Genomic DNA, 22894 nt, shown 5'->3' with positions numbered 1-22894 from the left:
AGAATCAAATATGGGACTAAACTTAGTTCTGCGACATCGACTCCATAGTAGTCATGGTCTCCTTTTACCACCTTCATTTGGTCTTCCAATTGCTTAATTTTCTCTTCTATTTTCTTTGCCTTGTCATATTCATCAAAATCCAGTATATGGAAATCACCCGAATTATTTTTAGGGTTGGATACAGAAGTTTTCACTTTTATAGAAGACGAGGCATTCGCTTTTGCTGCGGATGAGTCCCCTTGAAGTCCTAGTAAGATTCCAGGTGATATAACCACCTGTGGGGTAGGTGAAATAGTTACCCCTTCAGATGTCCCTACCCAGGTGCACTCGCTTAATTCAGCCATATAATTTTACAATAATTTGGTCAACCAAAGACTCTAGGCTTTTGGTAATTGACTCCAGAGTGTTTTAATTATTCTGACTTATTTTATCCTCTAGCTACTTTTGCAACCTCAACATGTTCTCCTCGAGTTGGGCTATCTTTGCTTTCATCTTCTTCTTTTTTGAACGGATGTTATGTGGATGAGGTGTGTCCAATGCTTGGGGTGGTATGTCTAATGTTTGTTCCCTTTTTTGGTGAGACATTTTGTGTTAGTTAATGTAAATGTAAATGTAAAGAAATGAAGAAAAAATAACAAATGCAAAATATGTATAAATGAATGATGCATGAAATGTTCGAGGCATTAATCCAAAAACACGTCTGTTATTATAAATAATCTTTATTGAGACAAGAGCTATTTCTTAAAAGACAAAATAATCTTAAAGATACATTCTGACTATGTCCTCTAGACCCCGAACAACTTCTAACAGGTTGACTAGTCTTCTTCCTTCATCTGTCAATGGTTGAATACCTTGACGGACCACTTCGGCTTCTCTCGTCAAGCTGTGAAGATGATGTACCTCTTTCTGTACTTATTACAAGAAGTCTCAAATGACCATGTATCAGGATTTTACTATTTACTAAGTTTGTTCCCAATAAAAAATGCCATTGGAATCATCCATCAAAGAGAACTATCTGAAGCTCACTTGTTTGTTTCTTGAACCCTTCCACAATGGCCTCTAACTCAGCTATGGTTTTGACATGATGTTCTTTTTGTCTTTGAATAAACTTCTCCAGATCAGCTACCTTGGTCTTTAGACGTTTGTTCTGGTACTGGCTGTCTAGAAAACGTCTTTGGGGGGTCTTTAGTTGCTTTTTCAATGTCTCTTTTTCATCTTGTCATTCAAATTTCCTTTTCAGGCTGCTGACTTCACTATTCCAGTATTCAGAAGATCTCTTTAGGCTGGAATTGTTCTGAACTTGTTCTTGATACCCCTTTCTCAAATCTTCTAATTCAAAGCATACTTTCTTTTGTTCTTTATCTAACTTGTCTGCCCGATCCTTCTGAGTATCAGCATCTAACTTCCACTGGAATCTTTCAGCTTCGAGCTCCCTTAGCCTTCGCTTCAGTTCTTCCTTTTCAGCTTCGAACTCTTTCTTTGCTATCTCAAGTTCAGAGAAAACTAGTTTAAGATGCTCTTCCATGGCTCGAGTATCTTCATGCTCCAGTACAAGAACAATGTCATTCTTTCTTACTCTCTGCCACTCCAAATAGTCTGGAGTAAGCATGTCTTTAGCAGCCACGACATCCATACGAAACATCTTCTTCCATGATTCAGGTACATCTTTAAACCTTTTCTTGTAGTTATTCTCATGGTATGTGAACTCCGATCCAGATATCCCATGTGTAATTAAGACAAATTGGCGTGCACCATACTGCCAAAGTGCCAAAAATAAAGAATACCTAACTCCTCCCATAATCCAAGTAACGTTATGGTTTCTGAGTCTCCACACCGATAAAGGATGTCACTATGAGTCAACCAAGGGGCTCTCTAGACAATGTCTTTATCCTGTAGATGTGTGAAAAACTTCAACCATTTTTCTTTTGGGATGTCTTTTTGCCATTTCAGTGTGAGGAATTCCCTCAAATAAGAGTAAGTGGTGCTGAATCGATGGTAAAAAACCTCATTAGTCTTACTGAAATGACTATGTATCCAGACCTGAAGAAGTTGTGTGCATCCTATAAATCTTCCTTCGTTGGTCTTTCTGCAATAATTGAGTGAATGGAAAGCTTTAGCTAATATCGCCAGTGTCAGGTTTACTCTCTTCAAAATTGTTCGAACAGTTCCACCACAGCCACCTCGATGTATCTAAAATTTTTGGGAAAATAACTAAGCCATAAATACCTAAGGCAAATAGATCAATCACTTTCCATTCATCAAGATGATTATTCATTAATTACTTTATGTGGGTCTAAGCAATTCCTTCTCATTTTCCCTTGTGGTGAGTCCAGTCAATTACCCATTTTTCATCTACCCCTGCAATCTTTGCTAGCCCATTCTTGAAAGGCTGACTCTTGATGAACTTGGTGTAGACCCGATCCATTCTGGTTCCTTCATAATACATCAAAGTAGTATATTCTTCAGTAGTGGGTACCATGTCTTCTTGGTTAAACATGAAACAACTGTACCCTAGATTCCAGAACTGTACTAAGGCTCAAATTAGGGGCCCATCAATCTAGACATGGAGTAGAAGCGCGATATCACCATATCGATGACATAATTTCTGTTTCTAGTCACCCTTCTAGCTGTTCCAAATGATTTGTAGTTCTTGAACATCGTTATGCTTAAGGCTGACAGAAGCATAACCAACCAGTTCCGATACATAGTTGCCTTGCAAACTGTCTCCTTTTTCCTTCTGAGTATTCTCTTACCATAGTCAGGCCTCTTCATTTTGCACCTCTTGCATTACAACCCCTTTGTCCATTAATGAAGATTATTTGTGTTTAACAAATACTCTTTGCGGATCAACACCTCTTTTTTATGATGTAAATGATAAGTTAAAAGAAAACAAAAGATAAAAGAAAAACAAGTCAGTAAAATAATAATCATAATAATACTGAAAGTAAAAAAATATTCTACCCCGCATGATATCTAATCAGCATGCTTTAATTTTTACCATACATGCTTTCTACCCCACATGCTAATTTTTGAGCAAATCCTAACTGCATATTTTCTAGTTCGCATGCTTTGAACAGAAAGTAAGACAGGAAATAACTCAAACATCCTAGGTTTTGAAATGGAGTTTCGGGGTGGGCTCTAATCCCATGTAGTCTCTCGGTTTAGGTTATAAAGAAGAGTATCCGAGTTGTCCTTGCTGGTGCCCCCTTGGGCTTGCCAGATCCTCAGTCTTAAGCCTATTACAAGCTTATGTAGACCAAGTTAAACTCGAGAGGATATATTCCCTTATGTCTATACGGAGAATAAATTTACACGAATATATAAGATATATAAATCCCGAAGGTTACTTCCTAGGTCTATATGGAGAATAAATTCTCACGAAGGCTTCGCTTTCACATCCACTTATAAAATGGTTTAGGAGCTCGGGTATAGAGCATGAGATGAAAAAGTTTAAAAGTTTAAATCATTGAAAAACGTCAGTACAACTATTTATTTGAAAAATAATCAAAGATAAGTAATAAGGATTGCAAAGTTAAATTAAAATTTAAACTTAAAATTCTCGCTTAAGAAGACAACTGAAAATTAATTCTGGCCTGACTCACTTACATGTCCCCAATGGAGTCGCCAATATGTCGCAACTTCTTTCGAGTGGGCCCAGAATTGGGCTTCGACTTAAATAAAATATGTAAGAGCGCCACCGATCATTTTTTTAAAAATTAGGTTGATCGAACACCTTAATTTACCATCTTACCAGATTTTTGTTTTACCAGAAATATGTCGGACTCGGAGTCGGTTACAGTCAAGGAATGATTAGCACCCTCGTACTGCCCTTTTGGTATCATTTTAATTTCTCGGTTGTCTTAATTGAGAAAATTAAAATTAAAATTTAAAAATTTGATTCGAATTGCTTACCTTTGATCGATTGAAATTACCCCTAAAAAGGTTGAAAAGATGTTAGATTGTAAAATAGAATAAATAAATAAATATTAAATAAAAAGAGAAAGAAGGTTTAAAAAATAAAATCAAGTTAAAAGAAAGAATAATAGAGAGAAAAAATGAAGAAAAATTAAATTTTAAAGGAAATAAATAAATAGATAAATAAATAAAATAAAAAAGTGACAAAAATTTAATTTAAAAAAATGAATAAAAAAAGAAATGTTAAATTTTGGAAGTCAATAAAAAACAGAGTAAAAAGAAAAGTATAAAAAACTTAAAGGCCTAAATTCGAATAAATTGAAATTCATGGATCAAATTGAAGCTAAAATATGAGCTGCAAGAAAAAAATAAAGAGTTAGAGGGGTTAAATTGTAAAAATATAAATTATAAATAAGGACTAAATTGAATTAATTGAAGATTCAGAGGTAAAATTGCAATATGTGACTAAAATGAATTACACATAAAAATTATAAGGACTGCAGAAATAATTTAAAATTTTTCATAATTACACTTCGATCCTTCCTATTAATACCCCTTAAAACCTAAAATTTTTTATTTCCCCTCCTATTTCACAAATCACTCTCCCCTCTCTAAAAATATTCTCTCAACTTTCTCCCCACACTGGACTATGGCTGGTCACATCCTCGTCACTCAGTCCACCGCTGACCGCTGCTCCAGCCACCACCACCAGTGGCCGAAAAGTTACAAGCACACCCAAAGCTTCCTCTCAACATCCTAAACCAAAAACCGAAGCCCAAACACCCAAAAAATAACCCCACCGCATAGATCTAGTAACGGAAATCTCAGGTTTACCTTTTCCCGACGAGCCTCTATGATTTCTAACGACCTTTGGCTTTCCACGACCGTGCTTTCCTCCGTGCAATCCCAAAACCGAAACCTTGATTTTTTTTGTGTGACTTTCCTCGCTATTTTGAATGCTTTTTATGTTTCGTTTTTGTTGTTTCGATTGCTTTTTTTGCTCTGTTTGCTTGGTTGCTTTGGTTGGTGTGGTAGTTTGGTATTCGGTGTTTCTGGTGATCTTTGTTCGTACTTTGATTTTTTAGTGATGCTTTCTCGGTGTCCTTTGATCTATCCCCGACAAGGCTTTTATAGCCTTCGATCGACCGTTTGGGTTTCGATGATCTCGGGATCATCCCCGATCTTTTCGGGACTGTTTATTGACCCGTTCACGTTCTGTTGAGGTCGACATTGGGTCAAAAATCCAGGGATGGTTCAATCCCGGGCGCTCAGCCGACGATCTCGTCCAATTCGTTGGCGCGTGACCTCCACGAGCGTGACTATTTTCTTCCCTTGCGGCGCCACTGATTAAATGTAAAACCCTAATTCTTTGGATTGGGTCAGGCCCACTCGAGCTTGCCTGGTCTGCTGGGTCAGGCTTACCTGGTTGGATTGTATTTGGACCCAAATTTTGGACTATTTGAACCAGAAAAATAAAAGACTAAAAAATAAAAATAAACGAATAAAAATAAATAAATAAAGAAATAAGTAAACTATAAATCATTTTTTAAAACTATATATTATATATATTTTCGAAAAATGTTTTCAAAACTATATTATATATATATTTTTTCGAAAATGTTTCCAAAACTATATATTATATATATGTTTCAAAAATGTTTTCAAATTATATTATATATATTTTTCAAAAATGTTTACAAAACTATATATTATATATATTTTTTTCAAAAATGTTTTCAAAACTATATATATATAAATATGCATATTCAAAAATGTTTTCAAAACTATATAATATATATTTTCAAAAATGTTTTCAAAACTAGATATTATATATATTTTTAAAAATATTTTCAAAACTATATATTCTATATATTATGTATATATATTAAATAGAAATCCGGACCAAAATGAGTGACTACACTAATAACATAACAGAAATAAATCTAAAAGATGATGAAAGAAAGATAGAGATGCAGTATAAATATATATTTGAAATATTAGTACTTTATTCAATTAAACTTCGAACTATAATCGTTTCTTCATTTTAATATATAATTTTTACCAGATTACCGGCAAAAGTCGACAATACCTACAATTTAATCACTTTCTTGAATATTTTTATATTCATCAAGTTTGTTATATTCGTAACTTTTAAATCTAAAACAACCGAGAAAGATTAAATTTTAGGTAAATTACATCAGATATGAATTTTAGGTGTTGCGGCATTGAATCTTGATTTCCACTTCAATTATGCTACTAGATCATTAAAATTCAAACGAAATGATAACATGGACAAAACGACGTCATTCGTTTTGGCATGACTATTGATGCCTAAAACGGTGTCATTTTAGGTATTGAACTTTAAGATGTATCAATTTTTCCACCAAGCTTTTAAGTATATCCATTTTTGTCACTATATTTTTTTCGGTCGAAGTCAGCAACCAATCATCACCTATTATCTGTCATCCTTCGCGGCAAGATCGGTACTAAAATGGTCATATTTTACTCCTCTTTCTTCTTGTAGGATTGATTTCTCACAAAACACACACAAAATCGACGAAATCAAACAAAAAAATCCATCATTTTTAAGGGTTTGGAGGCTTTCTTAGTTTTGCGAGATTTGAGGTGTTTCCTCAAAAATCCAAACAATGAGAAATATCATTTCGAAAAGACAAACAACATACCACAAAACTAGCCTCATCAGATAATCATTGGAAGATATAAGAGCACTAATAAGTCAAATTTTTAATAGATTTTCGTCAATTTTGAGGGTTTTCGTAGAAAATCAGTCATACTAGAAGAAAAAAATAAGTGAAATGTGAACGTTTTGGTATTGATTTTATCGCAAAAGATGATCGATGACGAGCGATGATTGGTGGAGAACGACTGCTAAAAAGTGTAGTGCCAAAATATCTGATTAAAAGTTTAATGATAAAATCGATACACCCCTAAAGTTCAATACCTAAAACAACGTTTTGGACATCAATAGTCGTGGACAAAATGACATTGTTTTATTCGAGTCATCACACTAATGAACATATATGTCCACGTCATTGCGTCGTTAAAATTTGATGGTCAATGGCATAATTGAAGCGGAAATCAAAGTTCAATGATATAATTGGTAAGGCTTAATACAATTTTAGGTGCCTAAATTATATATCAAATTTATTTTTGGTCTCTAAAGAAGTTTTTATTAAAAATTGGTGTCTAATATTTTCTCGGTTATACTTTTAGGGGCTCACCGTTAAAAAATCATTAAGTGACATGTGTCACGTTCAAATTTTTTAACAAAATATTCTTCAAAGACAAAAAAAAATCAATTTGAGCTATAATTTAAGCACCTAAAAGTATATTAAGCCAATTGGTAAAATTGAAAGTTCCATGGTATACACTATACGTAGTAGGGATGGGCATGGGAGCTGAACCCTACGGGTTTCAACCCGACTTGATCGGGTTGGATTTTTTAAAAAATAATTCAGGTTCAGGTCGGGTCAGGTTTTTTAAAATTATGCTCGAGTCGAGTTTAGGTTTAGGGTGAATCGATCCAACCTGAAAAAATTATAATTTTATCTTATATATTTAAGTGAAAGGGTATATTTTTTGGTCGGATTCAGGTCGGGTGGAGGATTTAAAATTTTCAGGTCGGTTGGATCGAAAATCCGACCTCCGACCCATGTCTATCCCTAATACATAGCCTAAAGTTAAGTGCTACTTGGTGTAGATTATCGTAAAATTTATAGTTAGAAAAGTTTTATAATTTTTAAAAGAATTAGGCATTAATTATCTAGTAATTATTGAAAAACACATCAATTATATATATATAATTAAGATATAAAACAAACGTGCATAATCTCAACCGTTGATAGAAAACCCCAAAATATAACCGTACGATCTAGGGCAGAAAGGTATTCATATTTATACATTGCCATCTCCAAAACAAACCCATGATTACTCTTCGCTTTGCCTCTCTTTGGTCTTTCAATAAAATAGAGCAGAAAGGTAAAACCCAAAGCTTGAAAACCATAAAAAATGGTTCAAAGACTCACTTATCGGACTCGCCATAGCTACGCTACCAAATCCAACCAACACCGTGTGGTTAAGACCCCTGGTAAGTTTGGAGGTTTATAGAATGCTGCCGGTTTTTGTTCGTCTAATTTTCAATTGAAATTTATGTTTTTTCTTGTATTTTTTAAGTTGGAAAATTGGTTTATCAGACTACTAAGAAGAGAGCAAGTGGGCGTAAGTGTCCTGTTACTGACAAAAGAATTCAGGGTGCAAGTACTTTTCTTTTCTTAAATTCAAATTCAGTTTTTATGTTGGGGGGATTTGATCTTATTGTTCGCTTGATCCAATTAGTATGTAATCTAGATACCCATTTGCTTATAATGATGGGGGAAGTGAATATTGGTTTATACTTTCTGTCTTTTATATTCATTTTGTTGGATGCTTCATGATTTTATGTCCCAAATTAAACATTCAAAATTTCATACTTTTAATGCTAGTTTTAGATCCTTGTTTAAAATCTAAAAAGGAGTTGTGATTCTGATAGTATAGTATATCAAATTTGATGTTCAGGAGTTTTAAACCTTAAGATAAGGTTGTTTTTATGAAATCAATTAGGAATTAGCAGTAAGTTTTGTTCATCGGGGATTTAAGTTTGATGTGTTCTCGGTCTGAGCTGTGTTTATCAATGTTGCCGATCTAATCAAAGCTTTAACAGCCTATTGTTGTAACCAGGTTTTCACTTGTGAAGCTGTTTATGAACTATAGCACTTTAGATAACCATGTTTTCTGTATATTAAGTTCGAATGTAAAACCTTTTTGACAAAAAAAGAATTATGGGGGTACCTTTTTAGATTCATCATTATATGTTTACTTTCTCAACTAGGTCTTACTGAACATTTGGTTGATTACATTCTTGAGTTGTGAAGTTTTTGAGGTTGTTCTTATGCTTCTCTTACATGGGTTCACCACAGATTCCTCACTTGAGACCTGCTGAATACATGAGGTCTAGGTTGCCGAGGAGTCGCCAGACTGTGAATTGTGGTTATGGTGGTGTTTTGTCAGGTAGTGCTATCCGGGAGAGGTATAAATTAGAAACTCCTCCATTGTTTATTTGCTGTTACATGATAATGGATGCTAGCTTTGGTCTTTGTTGGTTGTCATCGATGCAAATCTGATTGTTTTCTTTCCGTCTTTTGAAGGATAATTCGAGCCTTCTTGGTCGAAGAGCAGAAGATTGTGAAGAAAGTTCTGAAGATCCAAAAGTCCAAGGAAAAGCAAGCTTCAAAGAGCAAAAAATTTAGATGTTGGTTGTTATTGAACTGAATTTTTGCAATCTTAATATATATATATATATATATATATATATATATATACTTTGATTATCTTGCCGCTTGGTTCACTTGATGACAAATCAATTTGCCCAGTTATTACCTTAAAGACGCTTGTGTTTTTCTTTTTCTCTTTTTATAATTTTCATATACCATTTTGAGACATTTCTATTCGAAGTAAGGCCGAGTAAGGATCGAATTTCATTATTTTTAATCAAAATTGTTTGTTTCGGGTTCGACTAATTGTGTTTGTAGGATGTATGTACGTAAGAAAATTTCTAAATAGGTATTATCTTATATTATTTGACAGTCTGTTAAAAAATAATATCAATCAAAATTGTTTCCAATTTTCATCTTTATCGTAGTTGTCACCGGTTACTAACGGTTTTCCCTGTCGCTATGAAAAAACACTGCAAGTACTTCCAATTTTCATTCTTTTTTCCTTATATACGCTAATTTAGCCTGCGAAGATGGGTTTTTAATATTATCTTCACAACATCTGCCAATTTGATTATGAGATATTATATGAATTTCATTTTATTCGAATTCATGCAGGGCTAGTAAATCTTATTCCACGAAATTACCTAAATATATAATATCTAATTCTGTAAAATTTAAATATCTATTTTTACCATAATAGGATTTGCCTGTCAAAAGAGAAAAGCAAAGAGCGATGTCTTATATAACAATTTATCTTAGTTGGCAAGGATAGAGCGTATTCTATTTGAAATTGTTTTATATAATTTGAAGTGGCACAAACTTTGCTGAATGTCATTGAGTGTTTAGAAAATATTTAAAATATATATTATTTTATAATTATCTTAACTTAATAAAAAATTAATAATTATTATATTTTTAAAAAATAAAATAACAAATATATTCATTGATATACTCGAATTGATCGTTAAATGAAACATATAACAATAGTTATAGAAAATAGTTCTTTATTAATCTAGGTAAGTATAAGATAGTTTCTATTCAAAGATAATCTCAACCATTTAATATTGAACATTTATATCTCTAGCATTCCTGGTGTTCGAATCCGGATCCTCAAATTATAACAAAAATTCACTTATTACCAAGTTCATTTGGTTCGTGCAAAAATATTTGTTAAATATAAGGTTAAATATGTATTTGATACCTAAACTATGCACACTTAAGTTAGTCGAAAATAAAATTTTGTTTTGATACTTTTAATATATTTAAAATTTTAATTTTTAAAACACATATAACACATCATTAATACATGATATAATATTATGTCATCAAATGTTAACACCGCTGATAAAAGTACTAAAATAATTATAGGAATTAAAGTTCAGGTTTTAACTTTGGAGAAAAATTTATTTAATTACCAAATTAAGAGAAGAGCAACTTGAGAATAAAATTTCTTTAAATACTAATTTGAGAGAGATTTTGTAATTCATACACCAAAAGTGTATTTAAGATATATATATATATTTAACTATTACTGCGTATGAAAATGTGTGTTTATGTATAGCATCTGTGTGTTAAGTAGTGGAAGTTTGAGGGGGGAGTTGAGGTGAATCCCATGGCAGATTAGGCTTCCATAAATCGAACGCATTTGGCTACAAACTAAAAGGAAATCCCATTGTTCTGAAATTCCTCCAACGGCTCTCGTCAAGACCTTCATTCCAAGTCTTCCCCGTTCCTTGCAGGTCTTGTGCCAAGCTTATTGAGAAGCAATCGAAATGCTGTTGTTGCCCTTCGAAATCCATATTCCCGGAGTTGTTCGTAACTTCACCGGCGACCATCATCATCGCCTGTGGCCTCAATTCCGTAGACGAAGCATCGACTGAAAACGTGAAGTTGTTGTGAAGTTCTCCATTGGGAACCGGCAACGGAGATGGTCTCCATTGTTGTGCATGTTGCATTTCATTGTTTCTGTAAGAAATGTCCGAATTGAAGTGATTGCTAGGGTCATAATTGTGGAGTATATCAGATGATAATGAGGGTATCACAGTAGGAGAAAGAGCTCTTTGAGCCATGGAATTGATCTTTCTGAATATCCTACAAATAGCCCACGAATCCTGTAATGAGAACAAGCCAAATGTTAGACTGTTCCTACAAAAAAAATTAATGGATTCAATGATTATCATTTACATTAGCAGAAAGGGTTTTGTCCGAGAGTGAAGGCAGTCGAAATTCATGCATCATCCAATCTGTTTTAGTCCCTTTGGCAGCTCTTCCTCGATAGAACACTAAGGACTTCTTTAAACCAATACATTTGGTGCCATCGGAAGTGTAAATAGGCCTATCAGTTCCAGTCGCCTTCCAAAATCCGGCTTTTGTTACTCTGTTAGGCCTCGCACTGTTTCGGTATTTACGGTCTCTAGGACAGTAGAAATACCACTCTTTCTCGCCGGATGCTGCTAGACCTAAGTAAATGAAACCAGAAAGAATATCCGGAATGAGTTTTACATAGACTACCCTAAGTATTAAATCACGTTATAACATCCGTAACATTCGCAATTGCGACAGCGGGTCTGGAATGGTAATTTAGTACTGAGTGTAGTAATAGAGTAAAGAAATTATGAAAACTCACTTGGGAGATCCCAGGGTTCATATTTGTAAATGTCAAGTTGCTTGATGAGCTCAATGGGTAATGACTTCTGCTGTATCTTGTTCTTGAGGTAAAATCCGACGAGCTCTTCGTCTGTCGGATGAAATCGAAAACCAGGCAACATCTCATCTTCAACCTTATCAACATGGATCTTCGACTCACCATCCATGTTACAAGGACCCAACAAAGTTGATGGGGTTGGTATAAATTAAGATTACAACTACGACTTCGTCCTTCTAATATAAAATCTGCATCCGTATGCAACAGTTGAAGAACTCAACCCTTTAATGGAGATTCTAAGGGAGATGAGTTTGGTGAAAACCTCAGGTTAAAGACTGGGTTTTAATGGAAACTCAAGTCAAAGGTAATGATGGGAAATGAAGCTCGTTTCAATCCAATTCAACGGCTTGAATCTGACCATAAAATCAACCTTTTTTTTTGTTTTTGAAGATCAAATTGTTTTCATACACTCAATTTCAATTCATGGGAAGCCTTTTTGTCTTTTCTTAAACAAATAAAATGACAAAGCAACCTTCCAATATTTTACCTCGAAATTAGTCTCAATTTACTTGAATATTTTTTTTTTCGATAAATGACAATTGTTGTGTTCAAAATGGTCAAAATCTTTCAATCTAAGCAATATTCGTTCTTTCTTATCAATGTAAATAGGATTATTTATGTGAAAAATAATTTTATAAACATAATCATAATAATAAAATGAAAATCATCAAATAGTATTATTTAAAAAGTACTTTTATTTCTATTAAAAAAATTCTTGGCACGAACTAAGGATCTCAATGGTTAAGGGAATCATTGTTATATCTCGAGGTATTATATTCGAGCACAAAAAATGTCAGGGGTGTGAACATTCATTGTTAAATGGTTAAGAGTCTTTGAAAACATATTGTTTTATGCTACCCCAAAATTATATACAAAAGAAAAATTCAACAACGCTCGACGAGTATCGATAAACACTTTTAATTTAATTTACAAAATTTTACAATTATAAAGTACTCAATGTGTAATTATAAATTAGCTAAAAATAGAATTTTAAATTATTTAAAATAAAATATTAATTACATTATTTTATAATTTTAATTTAAATAATAATTAGATAAAAAATTAATCGCTAAATTAAAAAAATCCTATTTTTTTACTTTGACGTGGCGACAACAGCACTGTCGCCGATAGCGATGAAGACATTAGTAGCAACAGTAGTGGCGACAGTAGAAACGACGATGACAACAATATCGACGACAACAACAGTGGTGACGACGACGATAGCTTCAAAGTAAAAAAAAAGAATTTAAGGTTTTTTAATTTAGGGATTAATATTTGAACTAATTATTATTTAAAATAAGATTATAAAATAATGTAATTAATATTTTATTTTAAATAATTTACTTTTAGATTTTTAAATAATTTATAATTACACGTTGAATATTTTATAATTTTAAAGTTTTATAAATTATATTAATGGTACTCATGGGTACTCGTCGAACGTGGCAGAATCATCCAATAAAAAAATACTTGTATTTATTTAAGATGATTCTTGTGCGCTTGACGAGCGGCGATGAACACCAATAACGATAAGTATCGATAAATTAAATTGTAAAACGATAAAATTATAAGTTACTTAACATATAATTATATTTTAGTTAAAAATGTAATTGTAATTTTAAATAAATCACAAATTTAATTAAATTGTTTTTTTAATATTTTTGTATAATTAGTTCAAATAGTTATGCCTAATTACAAAACCCTATTTTTAAAAAAGTTATAATTTTTTCATTGTCACCGCCACCACCGTCATCGCCAGTTTCTTCTTTCTCATTCGATTGAATCGTTGTCGTTCATCCCTCCTGATGTGGACGCCGTCACTGCCGTTTGCGCAACCAACCCGTTAAGGTAAGCTAGAATAATTTTATTTTGATTCAAACTTGGTGTTTCATCCAAGCTGTCATCGAAGGGTGGTGGCAGACCGGCTATCGACGCTTTCACCGGTAGTGGTTGTGGTTTCTGATGTGAGACTTCTCCCCTCTCATTTTTTTCCCAATCACATATTTCCTAAACTATAACCCTAATTTTAGATTTTTCCAATTGCATAACATGAATTCCTTAATTGATTTCCAAAATTCCCTTCCTAAAACCCCAATTAGAACAATCACCTTAATTTTTACGTTGAAACAAGTTATTTTCAATCCAATTCATGATTCTCAATTTTCAAACCGTGAAGGGCGTACCAGTACACTAGCAGTGTATACCGGTACTCGAGCAACCATATATCGGTACCTGTAGTGTATCGGTACCATAATTCTTTTCTGTTTTCCTGAATTCCTCTTAGTGTACCGATACACTCATCTAGAGTATCAGTACGGTATGCTTTTTCGTTGGTCCGACCTTATACTTTTTTTTTACGTAGATGATGGATCTAAACTAAACACCCTCAAAACAAGTTAAGAATATGGTGTATAAGCGTCATATCGACATGAGTTAGGATAAGTCCAAGAATGAGGTACATTCATTATAAGTAAATTGAATTTTTAATACTTGTGATACATTTATTTTGTCGGTATATTTTTTTATTATTTTTTTAAGATTGTTGTTTATTTTTTATTTGTTTTATATACATATAGGAAAAAACTGAAGTTGTTCATAGGATAAGATTAGAACTTCTTTTATGAGTTATCACAAGTTCGAGACACTCATTCAATCGGTGCACAAAATTGAAAAGGAATTTGCTATAATGCATGGCCAATTCAAAAATTTAAAAGGATAATTCGAAATATTAAATGGCCAATTTGGGAAATTAAGTGAGTATATTAACACCGATTAATGTTAAAAGTTTAATACATGATGGTGATTCAGTAAAAGGAGAAGGTATGCATAGTCGATCATCAAAGGAGAATGCCTTAAATAATAGATCAGAAGTGACAAATTTACATAGCGTTCTATTGAAAGATGAGAGTTTTAAAAATAAATCACACATGGAAGACATAATAAGTGTTGCACCATTGAATGATCAAACCGAGAGTGGTATCAAAAAACCAAGTTTATCTCCTTTTATTAATTGTGATTGTGATTATCCTTCTCCCTCATTAGAATGCAAAAAGAAACTTAATGTTAACTATGAAGACAACTGCAAGACTGATAGTGATGATTTTCCAAAAATTTAGTCTCAATCGATTTCCTAGTCAATTAGTTACATTGAAGGAAACTCCAATGGTGCAAAATTGGGCCTAAAATGTCTAACGGTCCTACAACTTTGTCAAATATAAATAGGTCACAATAGAGAAAAAGTTTGAGATGTTCGACAGCATGGTTAGATTTTACTGAGATTTGAAGTCGAAAGATATGGCACTGTAAAAAGAGCTAGAAAATCTAAAGTGAATACTAAGGTATGTATAAATCATTCTTTATTGGTTATAATTCATGTTAAAATTTGAGTTTAATGTTGTAAAAATGTTTGTAAGAGTTATGTTTTTCATGCAGTATAAATATAAGGCATGTGATTTGTTATTAGAGTATGCCAAATATACCAGTACAATAAGTGATACATACATGAATATTTGGAGTTTTTAACGCCTAAAGAACGTAGAATTTGTACGAATGTTGCCACTTGGAATGATACATCTAGCACTGTTTACATGGCCAAGAGCAATTATTTGGATGTCGCCAATGCTCATACTGTTTTCCCAGAAATATGGTTATTTAATTGGGTATTACAATTTAAATTTTTTTAATGTTACATGATCAATATTAATTATTTTGTTTGTTTTTTTAATATAATTGTTTGTATTGTTGTCACACCCTCATTTTTTTCAATCTAAAATTTATTAAATTAATTTATTGATTTTACAGACTAAATTATAAGTTTCTAAAACTTTTGAGCTAGTTTTAAAAATCTAGGAAGTTTAGGGACTTAACCTTGAATTAATCTATTTTTCTAGTTAGTGAAAAATGTGATTTAGTGGCCAAGGGGGCTTTTTCATAAACCTAAGGTCATAGATAACCCATTTCCAAAAACCAAACCCAACGTTTGTGAACCCAAATTAAACCCCTCACCGATGCCATTTCTGAATGTTAAACCACCCGTTCCGGTCGTCGTCGGTGTGCGCTGACTCTACCAGCGTGATTGGCGTTCTCCTGCGACCCATCTCCAACTGACCTCGACCCCGTATCGGTCTCCATTCACCGAGAACGAACGATTGAAAGTTCGTCAAAACCCAAAACATCACCGCCTACTTTTTCCTCATTTCTGGTCATTCCAACCACCTTTTTACTTCCCCGCCGCTACCACTAAACTCCTTATCACCGTCCGACAAAAACTCGACTGTCATCATCTGAAGCCGTTCCATCGTCAATAGCCATTTGGGGAAAGCATTCGAATGTTTTCAGGTTGATTTAATTGCTTTGGATGAAATATTGGGTTATGTTGAATTGATGATATTGATTTGGTCTTCCCAGAAAAGCATTCTAGATCAATCCAGTCAGTCTGGATCAGCTTGAACCGATTTAAACAGGTCTAAGTCAACTCAAACCGAACTGAGTCAACCCAAACAGGCTAGAGTCAACCCGAACCCAATCTAACCCGTTGACCTTGACCCGATCCATTAATTTTGACATGACCATCGACTAGCTTGTTGACTTTGACTTTGACCAAAAAGTTAAAATTTCCAAAAAGTCATATTTTATGTTTTTCGACGTCTTGAGTATGAATCTGAAGTCAATTTTTCCAAATTGGAATACGAAAGCCTCCAAATTAATCATAAACATGAACGTGCATATGTAAATTAAGTATTTATTTCAGTGCATAAAATTTAACTGAAGGGTCAATGACTAATTAATGTTATGTTATATTTAAGGTACTCGTGCATCTCCTGATCATTCGACTCCTCGACCAGTTCCTCCCTATCTGCTCATCTGCAAGATCTCATGAATACTCGTATAGTTCTGTAACCCTGATAAATATTCAGTTTAGTATATTACTTCGATAATAACTCTATACTATTATAACTTAGGTTCTCGTATAGTCGAAGAACGTAGTGAAGCTGGTGCTCGGTAGATATTCTAGACTGATTCTTTTTGCGAGGTGTGTTCCTTGTGTATCATATATTTGATTTAAATATATGTTCGAAATACCATATGCACATGACTGTTTTATCTGATTTGCAATGTGAATATCTATTGACATGTTTCAGTATGATTTATCTGATTTAAAGTTTGATTTCTAATTACTAAAATTTAAGCCTGATTATCTGATTCTTGTTCTCAGGTTACTGATTTTATTGAATTGATATATGTTTGAACTCTGATTTTCTACTACCACTAGTTATTGTCTAAAAAATATTTTTCTCCGGGATACTCTAGGATTTAGTATGAAGTCTCTGCCGGTTTAGCTCGATCAAAATGATAATTCCTTATTAGGTTCAGACCGATCGAACTGGTAATTCCTTATGGACCTAAGATGACTCTTGGGTGGGTTCATAGGCCTAATGAGTATGGTGGTAAGACCTTATGGACCCTAAGGTACTCCCTTAGGGTGGAACCTCTACTATGTGGACTGGGTAAGTCCTATGGGCCTGAAGGCACTCCCTTCAGGTGGGCACCTACGTTTTAGCTAGGGTAAGACCTTATGGACCAAGGTGCTCCCTGAGGTTGACACCTACACCTTTGGGCCTAGGGTAAGTCTTATGGATGCAGTTTCTTGGAACTTCATATGATGTTAGCTTGGAGGGCGATTCTGTATTTTAAAGCTAAAAACCTTCTGACGTTTTCACAATGTGGAACTGAATTGATTTTGAAAACTATACCGACGTTTCATGAATTTATTGATGGGCTGATTTGAAATCTAATATATGTTTTATTTCTGCACTGTTGGAACACACTGAGCTCCCTAGCTCACTTCCTTAAATTTTTCTTTTTCAGATATTTTGGATAGGCATCCTGGACTTGGCACTTGGAGGATCGACATATTAGTAGTGATATTTTGTTGTAATGTATTTATCTACCGAACTGTATTTATTTTGGGTGACATATGCCTATATTTTGAAAATGTTGATTTATGATTTATAATTCCTTCGATACTGATGTTGGAATATTTTATTTTTATTAGTCCTTACGACGAATTTTATTTACTGGAATTGAATTTTAATTATCAAATGTATTTTTAAAGATGTTTATCTGGAATATGGTTTAAATTATTGAAAATGTTTTGGAAAACTTTATCGTAGTCCGCTAGATATGGTCATAACGCATAGGCCAGATCTAGGGTTTACAAATTCTCAAATATTAATAGTTTATCATATGTATGTGTGATTTGCACTTGAGATAAGCGCCTACGCGAAAGAAGTTATATTTGCCTATGTCTTTTTCAAGTAAAAAATAATTTATAGGATAGAGATCGAATAATTTAAAGTTTATGATTTTTTGACACTTATATTTACTGTTTGTCTCAGAGTATCTTTACCGAACATGTCACACATGCTCATAAGACGAGAAGAAATATTACCCTTTTCAAATTGGAAAACTATATTGTAGTCTGCTAGATTTGGTCGTAATGTATAGGTCGGATCTAGGGTTATAATTTTAGTATTAGAGATTTTGGTTTTTAGACCTCGGATTCTGAATGGGTCCAAACTAAAAATACAGTTTTAAAATATTTTAAAAAAAAATTACGAAGGCCATGTCACCAAGTTTTTACAAATTTAGCTGTGTGTAGGACTCCAAGTTCCAATCTAATCCTAGGTTTTAACATTCTGTAGTAAACTCAAGGTTTTCCAAGAATGAGTGCTAGACGTGGTTGTCGACCTGGCTGTGGGCGAGGTTGAGCGACTAGATTATGGACCCCATAGCCTATATATGTATATATCCCCACCTCGATAAATGATCCTGCTCTTGCGTCCCCGACGGAGCTTCCCCTGCCCCTGGTATTGGTCTGACTACTATGGTTAGAGGAGTGACAATTTCTAAGACCGAGTCTGCTAGAGTAGTATCATATAAGAATCTCGATAGGCAGTTTCTTCAGTTGATTCAGGGAGCGGTTCGAGCTATTGGCGTTACACCCGAGGTCCCCATTTCTTAGACTCTAATTGCTAATCGAGTTAGAACCTTTGGAGGCCCTACTGCTGGAGCTTTGATAGAGGCTGATGACTGGCTTTGTGATACTAAGAGATGCATGGACCAGTTAGGATTAAACCTGCAACAGCCTTATTTGGGAGATATTTCTATGTTGGACGAAAATGCCCACACTTAGTGAGAGTATATGATCAGTAATGTTCTGGCCGATCATTTGACCTGAGACTTTTTCAAATAGTGTTTTAGTAGTCGTTGACTCGGAGATCATTATCTCGTGCAGAGGCGAAAGTAATTTTAGGATCTGGTTCAGGGAGATATGACTGTTTTTGAGTATGAGATTGAGATTCTGAAGTTGCTGAAGCATGGTTCTAGTTTGGTACCTATTGAAAATGATAGGTGCCAAAAATTTTCTCAAGGACTTAGATACGAGCTTCATCTTAAGTGGTTAATCATCAAGATAAAGTGTTCGTTATTGTAGTGGGAAGAGAAAAAGATGTTGAGGAAGTCGAGGCTTCTGTACCTGATGGAGATAGGGTAAATCGAGATCGATCTAGGAGGCCTTCAGGTCAGTCTAAGTATTATGCACCCCCTGATAAGAGGACCTGTATTGCCTGAGACTTTTTCAAATAGTGTTTAGTAGTCGTTGACTCGGAGATCATATCTGTGCAGAGGCGAAAGTAATTTTAGGATCTGGTTCAGGGAGATATGACTGTTTTGAGTATGAGATTGAGATTCTGAAGTTGCTGAAGCATGGTTCTAGTTTGGTACCTATTGAAAATGATAGGTGCCAAAAATTTTCTCAAGGACTTAGATACGAGCTCATCTTAAGTGGTTAATCATCAGATAAAGTGTCGTTATTGTAGTGGGAAGAGAAAAAGATGTTGAGGAAGTCGAGGCTTCTGTACCTGATGGAGATAGGGTAAATCGAGATCGATCTAGGAGGCCTTCAGGTCAGTCTAAGTATTATGCACCCCCTGATAAGAGGACCTGTATTGCTGCTCATCATAGGAGTCACTACAAGAAAATATACCTTTAATGACACACGAACGATGACACACGCTAATTTATGACTTGCAAAAAATGTGTCATAAAAAAATGTCATGTTTTTTTAAAATCTGAACGATTTATGACTTACAATAATGTGTGTCATATTTATAGTCATATCCAAAAAATTTGCAAAACACGGAGTACAATTTTAATTGTGTGTCATCTGTAAAAGTCGTATTTTAATTTTCCCCCATTATTTTCATCTTTCTCGCTTCTTTTCCCTCGATAGTTCACGCCGCATGCTTTCCATTTTTCTCATTTTCCCTTTTTTCTTTGCAACCCCCACTGGTTTGGCCTTCACCACAACACAGAGACGAGGGAGTCAAAATTCAAGGGTTTCCACAGGTATTCCTCATTCTCTATTCCACCATTCAATTGTAAACCACTTTATTTCGTCCCAAATCACTCGCTTGCTAACGAGGAAAAAGAGAAAAGAAAGAAAAATTGCCAAGCTCGTTTCCCTATTTCCATGGAGATCTAGGTTTCCAATTGTTTCCCAGCTAAAAATCGAATTACCTGTTCACATTTTCAATTACTTACTATATGTAAGTTTCTGAGCTCATATATGTTGGTTGTATTTTAAAGCTCATTACATTTGATCTACGCGGAGACTTTGTTTAAGCTGTGTTTGGTTATGCGAAGAAAAGAAAATGGAGTCAGTTGTTGTTGGAGACGTAGCGTTTTGGATTTGGAGCTATTGTAGCTCCTGGAGATGTCTCCTTTTGTTCTCAAATCCAATCCCGATTTCACGCAAAAGTTTTTCGAGTAGTGGCTTTCGCTTCCCGATGCTTACAAGCTGGTACTTTTGCTTATCTAGTTTCAAGCAGTGGATTTAATCAATCCATATTTTTATACTTTTCATCCATATATATTTTTATACTTATTGACTCACGAGCTCATTTCGTGAAAAATATCGCAAGGTTCATTCACTAGGGTTCTTGACTTTCCCTGATTTTTTCTTTCTTTATGGAATCATTGCTGCAGAAGGAAATTTCGTGCTCTAACCATCGTTTCTGTGTTCAAATTCTATTTAATTTTAATTTTCGGGAAAATTAGTATTTATGATTTCTTGAATTTAATTTGTTTAGTTCCAATCATTTATCTCACCGTATTTGTTGTCTTAGCATCTATGAAGAAGTTTTAGCACATATTTATGATTTGTATATTTTTATTGTGATTTGGTTCCTGTTTGGTTTAATTTTTTCTTGATGTAGATCCAACAACTGTAATTTTGATTTTAGCTCCCATTCTTTTCAAAGACCTCGAAAACATCGTGCACTAGGCTGCGGTTGATAATTTTCTTTTTATTGTGTGATGGATCAAAATATAAATAATGAGAGATGTAATTCATTTAGAGAAAGTCTCTTCTTCTGGAGAGTGTTTATGGAATGACCTCAATTCTATATTTTAAATAGCTGGGATGAACCCGTTGTCTTGTCAGTTATCTTGTGTTTGCTCTCTATTAGTTTACTAAATAGCTTTCAAATATTTGTTGACGTTGCTGCCTTGCTCATTCTGTTTTGTTCATGTTAGGAGTGCATTACTACTTGATAGTTAACGCTTTAGTTTGACTTGTTCTTTCATAAGTTTGTTTGTGCTTGTACATATGTATGTGTTTATGTGTGAAATACTGATGTGATATTGTCATCTCTGCTCAAGCAACATGAGACCCATTTTATGTGGAAACTTTGAGTATGATGCACGCCAGTCTGATTTGGAACGTCTCTTCAGAAAATTTGGGAGAGTTGAAAGAGTAGATATAAAGTCCGGTGAGTATTGTTTCTCGTTATTGGCAATTGGTTCCATGTGAGAATCGTGAGCATCATTTCCTGCTCCTTTTTCTAAACTAATTTTCTCATGCTATTGGTGCTATTTAGCTGGATGTGTTGGTTATAAAGGTGTCAGAACTCGAAAGTATTTTGACCTTAAAAGGTTGTTTTCTTATTAATTATATCACAGTTAAAATCTATTTCACATGGTTTTTAGTTTCAATGTGTAAACGAAACCAAGCTGTTTTTTTTGTGCTGAACTTGAATTTTGCAAGTATAATCTTGGTACTCTATTAAAAAACTAGCTTAATTTGAATGTTTAACAGAAGGATAACACGCATTAATTGTAAATGGTTGTAAAAATTAGAATAGAGCATACGTATGAACATTTCGTGGTGAGATAAAGTTCATGCTGTAATGAAATAAAAGTATCCTACTTCCAGAGCATTAAGGTGTTGGTCCCTATCATGATGGTTGCACAACAGTATGACCTCATAGTACACGACTCATCAGCATCAATCATCCTTCGTTGAGTTTTACTGGAGGTCCAGGATGTTTAAGGAAAACTATTTAAAAAAATAAGCCCCCATGCTCAACATTTTCTTTGGCGAAGGATTTTCTTGGGATCTAATGGAGGAACTCCTCAGAGTTCTGTTTCATGCATGTGACGAGCTTCCTCTTCTTTCTTTCAAGAAGAGTCACTCTAATCCGCAATGTCATGGATTATCTTCATCCATCATTTTCCTCAGCTTTTTTTTTCATTTCATTCCTCATAAATTTTTCCCAGCCCTCAAATTCAAACATGTTTCAAGTAGAAACATTAATGACCTCATGGTAGACGCTGCAAAAAATATGGAGAAGGAACACTAATTCCTTGACCTACCTGAGATCCATTTTTGGATTCTTGTTCATTGACATCACTTAGATCATCACACAAGGCATGTTGCTACTTTCACTGGTCTTAGTTTATAGATTGTTCGGAGCTGACCAAAATATAGTCCTAGGGCATCATTTTAGTTGGTTTGTTTCTTGTTGGAGAGTAAATGCCAACTGAGATCTCAAATACCTAACTCGTGTATTATGCATTTTGGAGAGCTTAAATAGCATCATTATTTGTCTATAGTCTAATAGTATATTCCAACTCTGAACATTTACATACTGTTGAAACA

The 22894-nt window shown here is 34.0% G+C and overlaps 1 protein-coding gene and 1 long non-coding RNA gene across 3 annotated transcripts; one reads left to right on the top strand and one right to left on the bottom strand.

The window, feature by feature from the left end:
* Positions 1-7868: 7868 nt before the first annotated feature.
* On the top strand, positions 7869-9248 carry LOC120187904. The gene is made up of 3 exons (XR_005522351.1): positions 7869-8023; positions 8892-9001; positions 9120-9248. It is a non-coding gene; the product is annotated as an uncharacterized LOC120187904 (long non-coding RNA).
* A 1538-nt stretch (positions 9249-10786) lies between these two features.
* Positions 10787-12125, bottom strand: LOC120187903 (protein FEZ-like). 2 transcript variants are annotated; one of them, XM_039191496.1, is made up of 3 exons: positions 11815-12125; positions 11373-11638; positions 10787-11299 (listed from the first exon to the last, which is right to left on the bottom strand). In XM_039191496.1, the coding sequence occupies exons 1-3, from the start codon at positions 11999-12001 to the stop codon at positions 10838-10840; spliced, it is 915 nt and encodes a 304-aa protein (XP_039047427.1). In that variant the 5' UTR covers positions 12002-12125; the 3' UTR covers positions 10787-10837. The 2 variants fall into 2 exon arrangements, with proteins under 2 accessions (XP_039047427.1, XP_039047426.1); XM_039191495.1 differs by having other exon boundaries at positions 10788-11299; positions 11373-11647; positions 11815-12121.
* Between the last annotated feature and the right edge of the window lie 10769 nt (positions 12126-22894).

This window comes from Hibiscus syriacus, unplaced genomic scaffold (genome assembly GCF_006381635.1).
Source record: "Hibiscus syriacus cultivar Baekdansim isolate YM2019G1 unplaced genomic scaffold, ASM638163v2 tig00113726_pilon, whole genome shotgun sequence".
NCBI lineage: Eukaryota > Viridiplantae > Streptophyta > Magnoliopsida > Malvales > Malvaceae > Hibiscus > Hibiscus syriacus.
This window is presented reverse-complemented; position numbering and strand designations above follow the sequence as displayed.

What these genes read in the sequence shown, in the direction of transcription:
- LOC120187903 (XM_039191495.1), bottom strand. Translation starts at nt 12,001, where the DNA reads ATGGATGGTGAGTCGAAGATCCATGTTGATAAGGTTGAAGATGAGATG. An exon ending in TGAACCCTGGGATCTCCCAA is followed by an intron (nt 11,648 to 11,814) that starts GTGAGTTTTCAT and finishes TCATTTACTTAG; the next exon opens with GTCTAGCAGCATCCGGCGAG. An exon ending in ACAAAACCCTTTCTGCTAAT is followed by an intron (nt 11,300 to 11,372) that starts GTAAATGATAAT and finishes TTCTCATTACAG; the next exon opens with GATTCGTGGGCTATTTGTAG.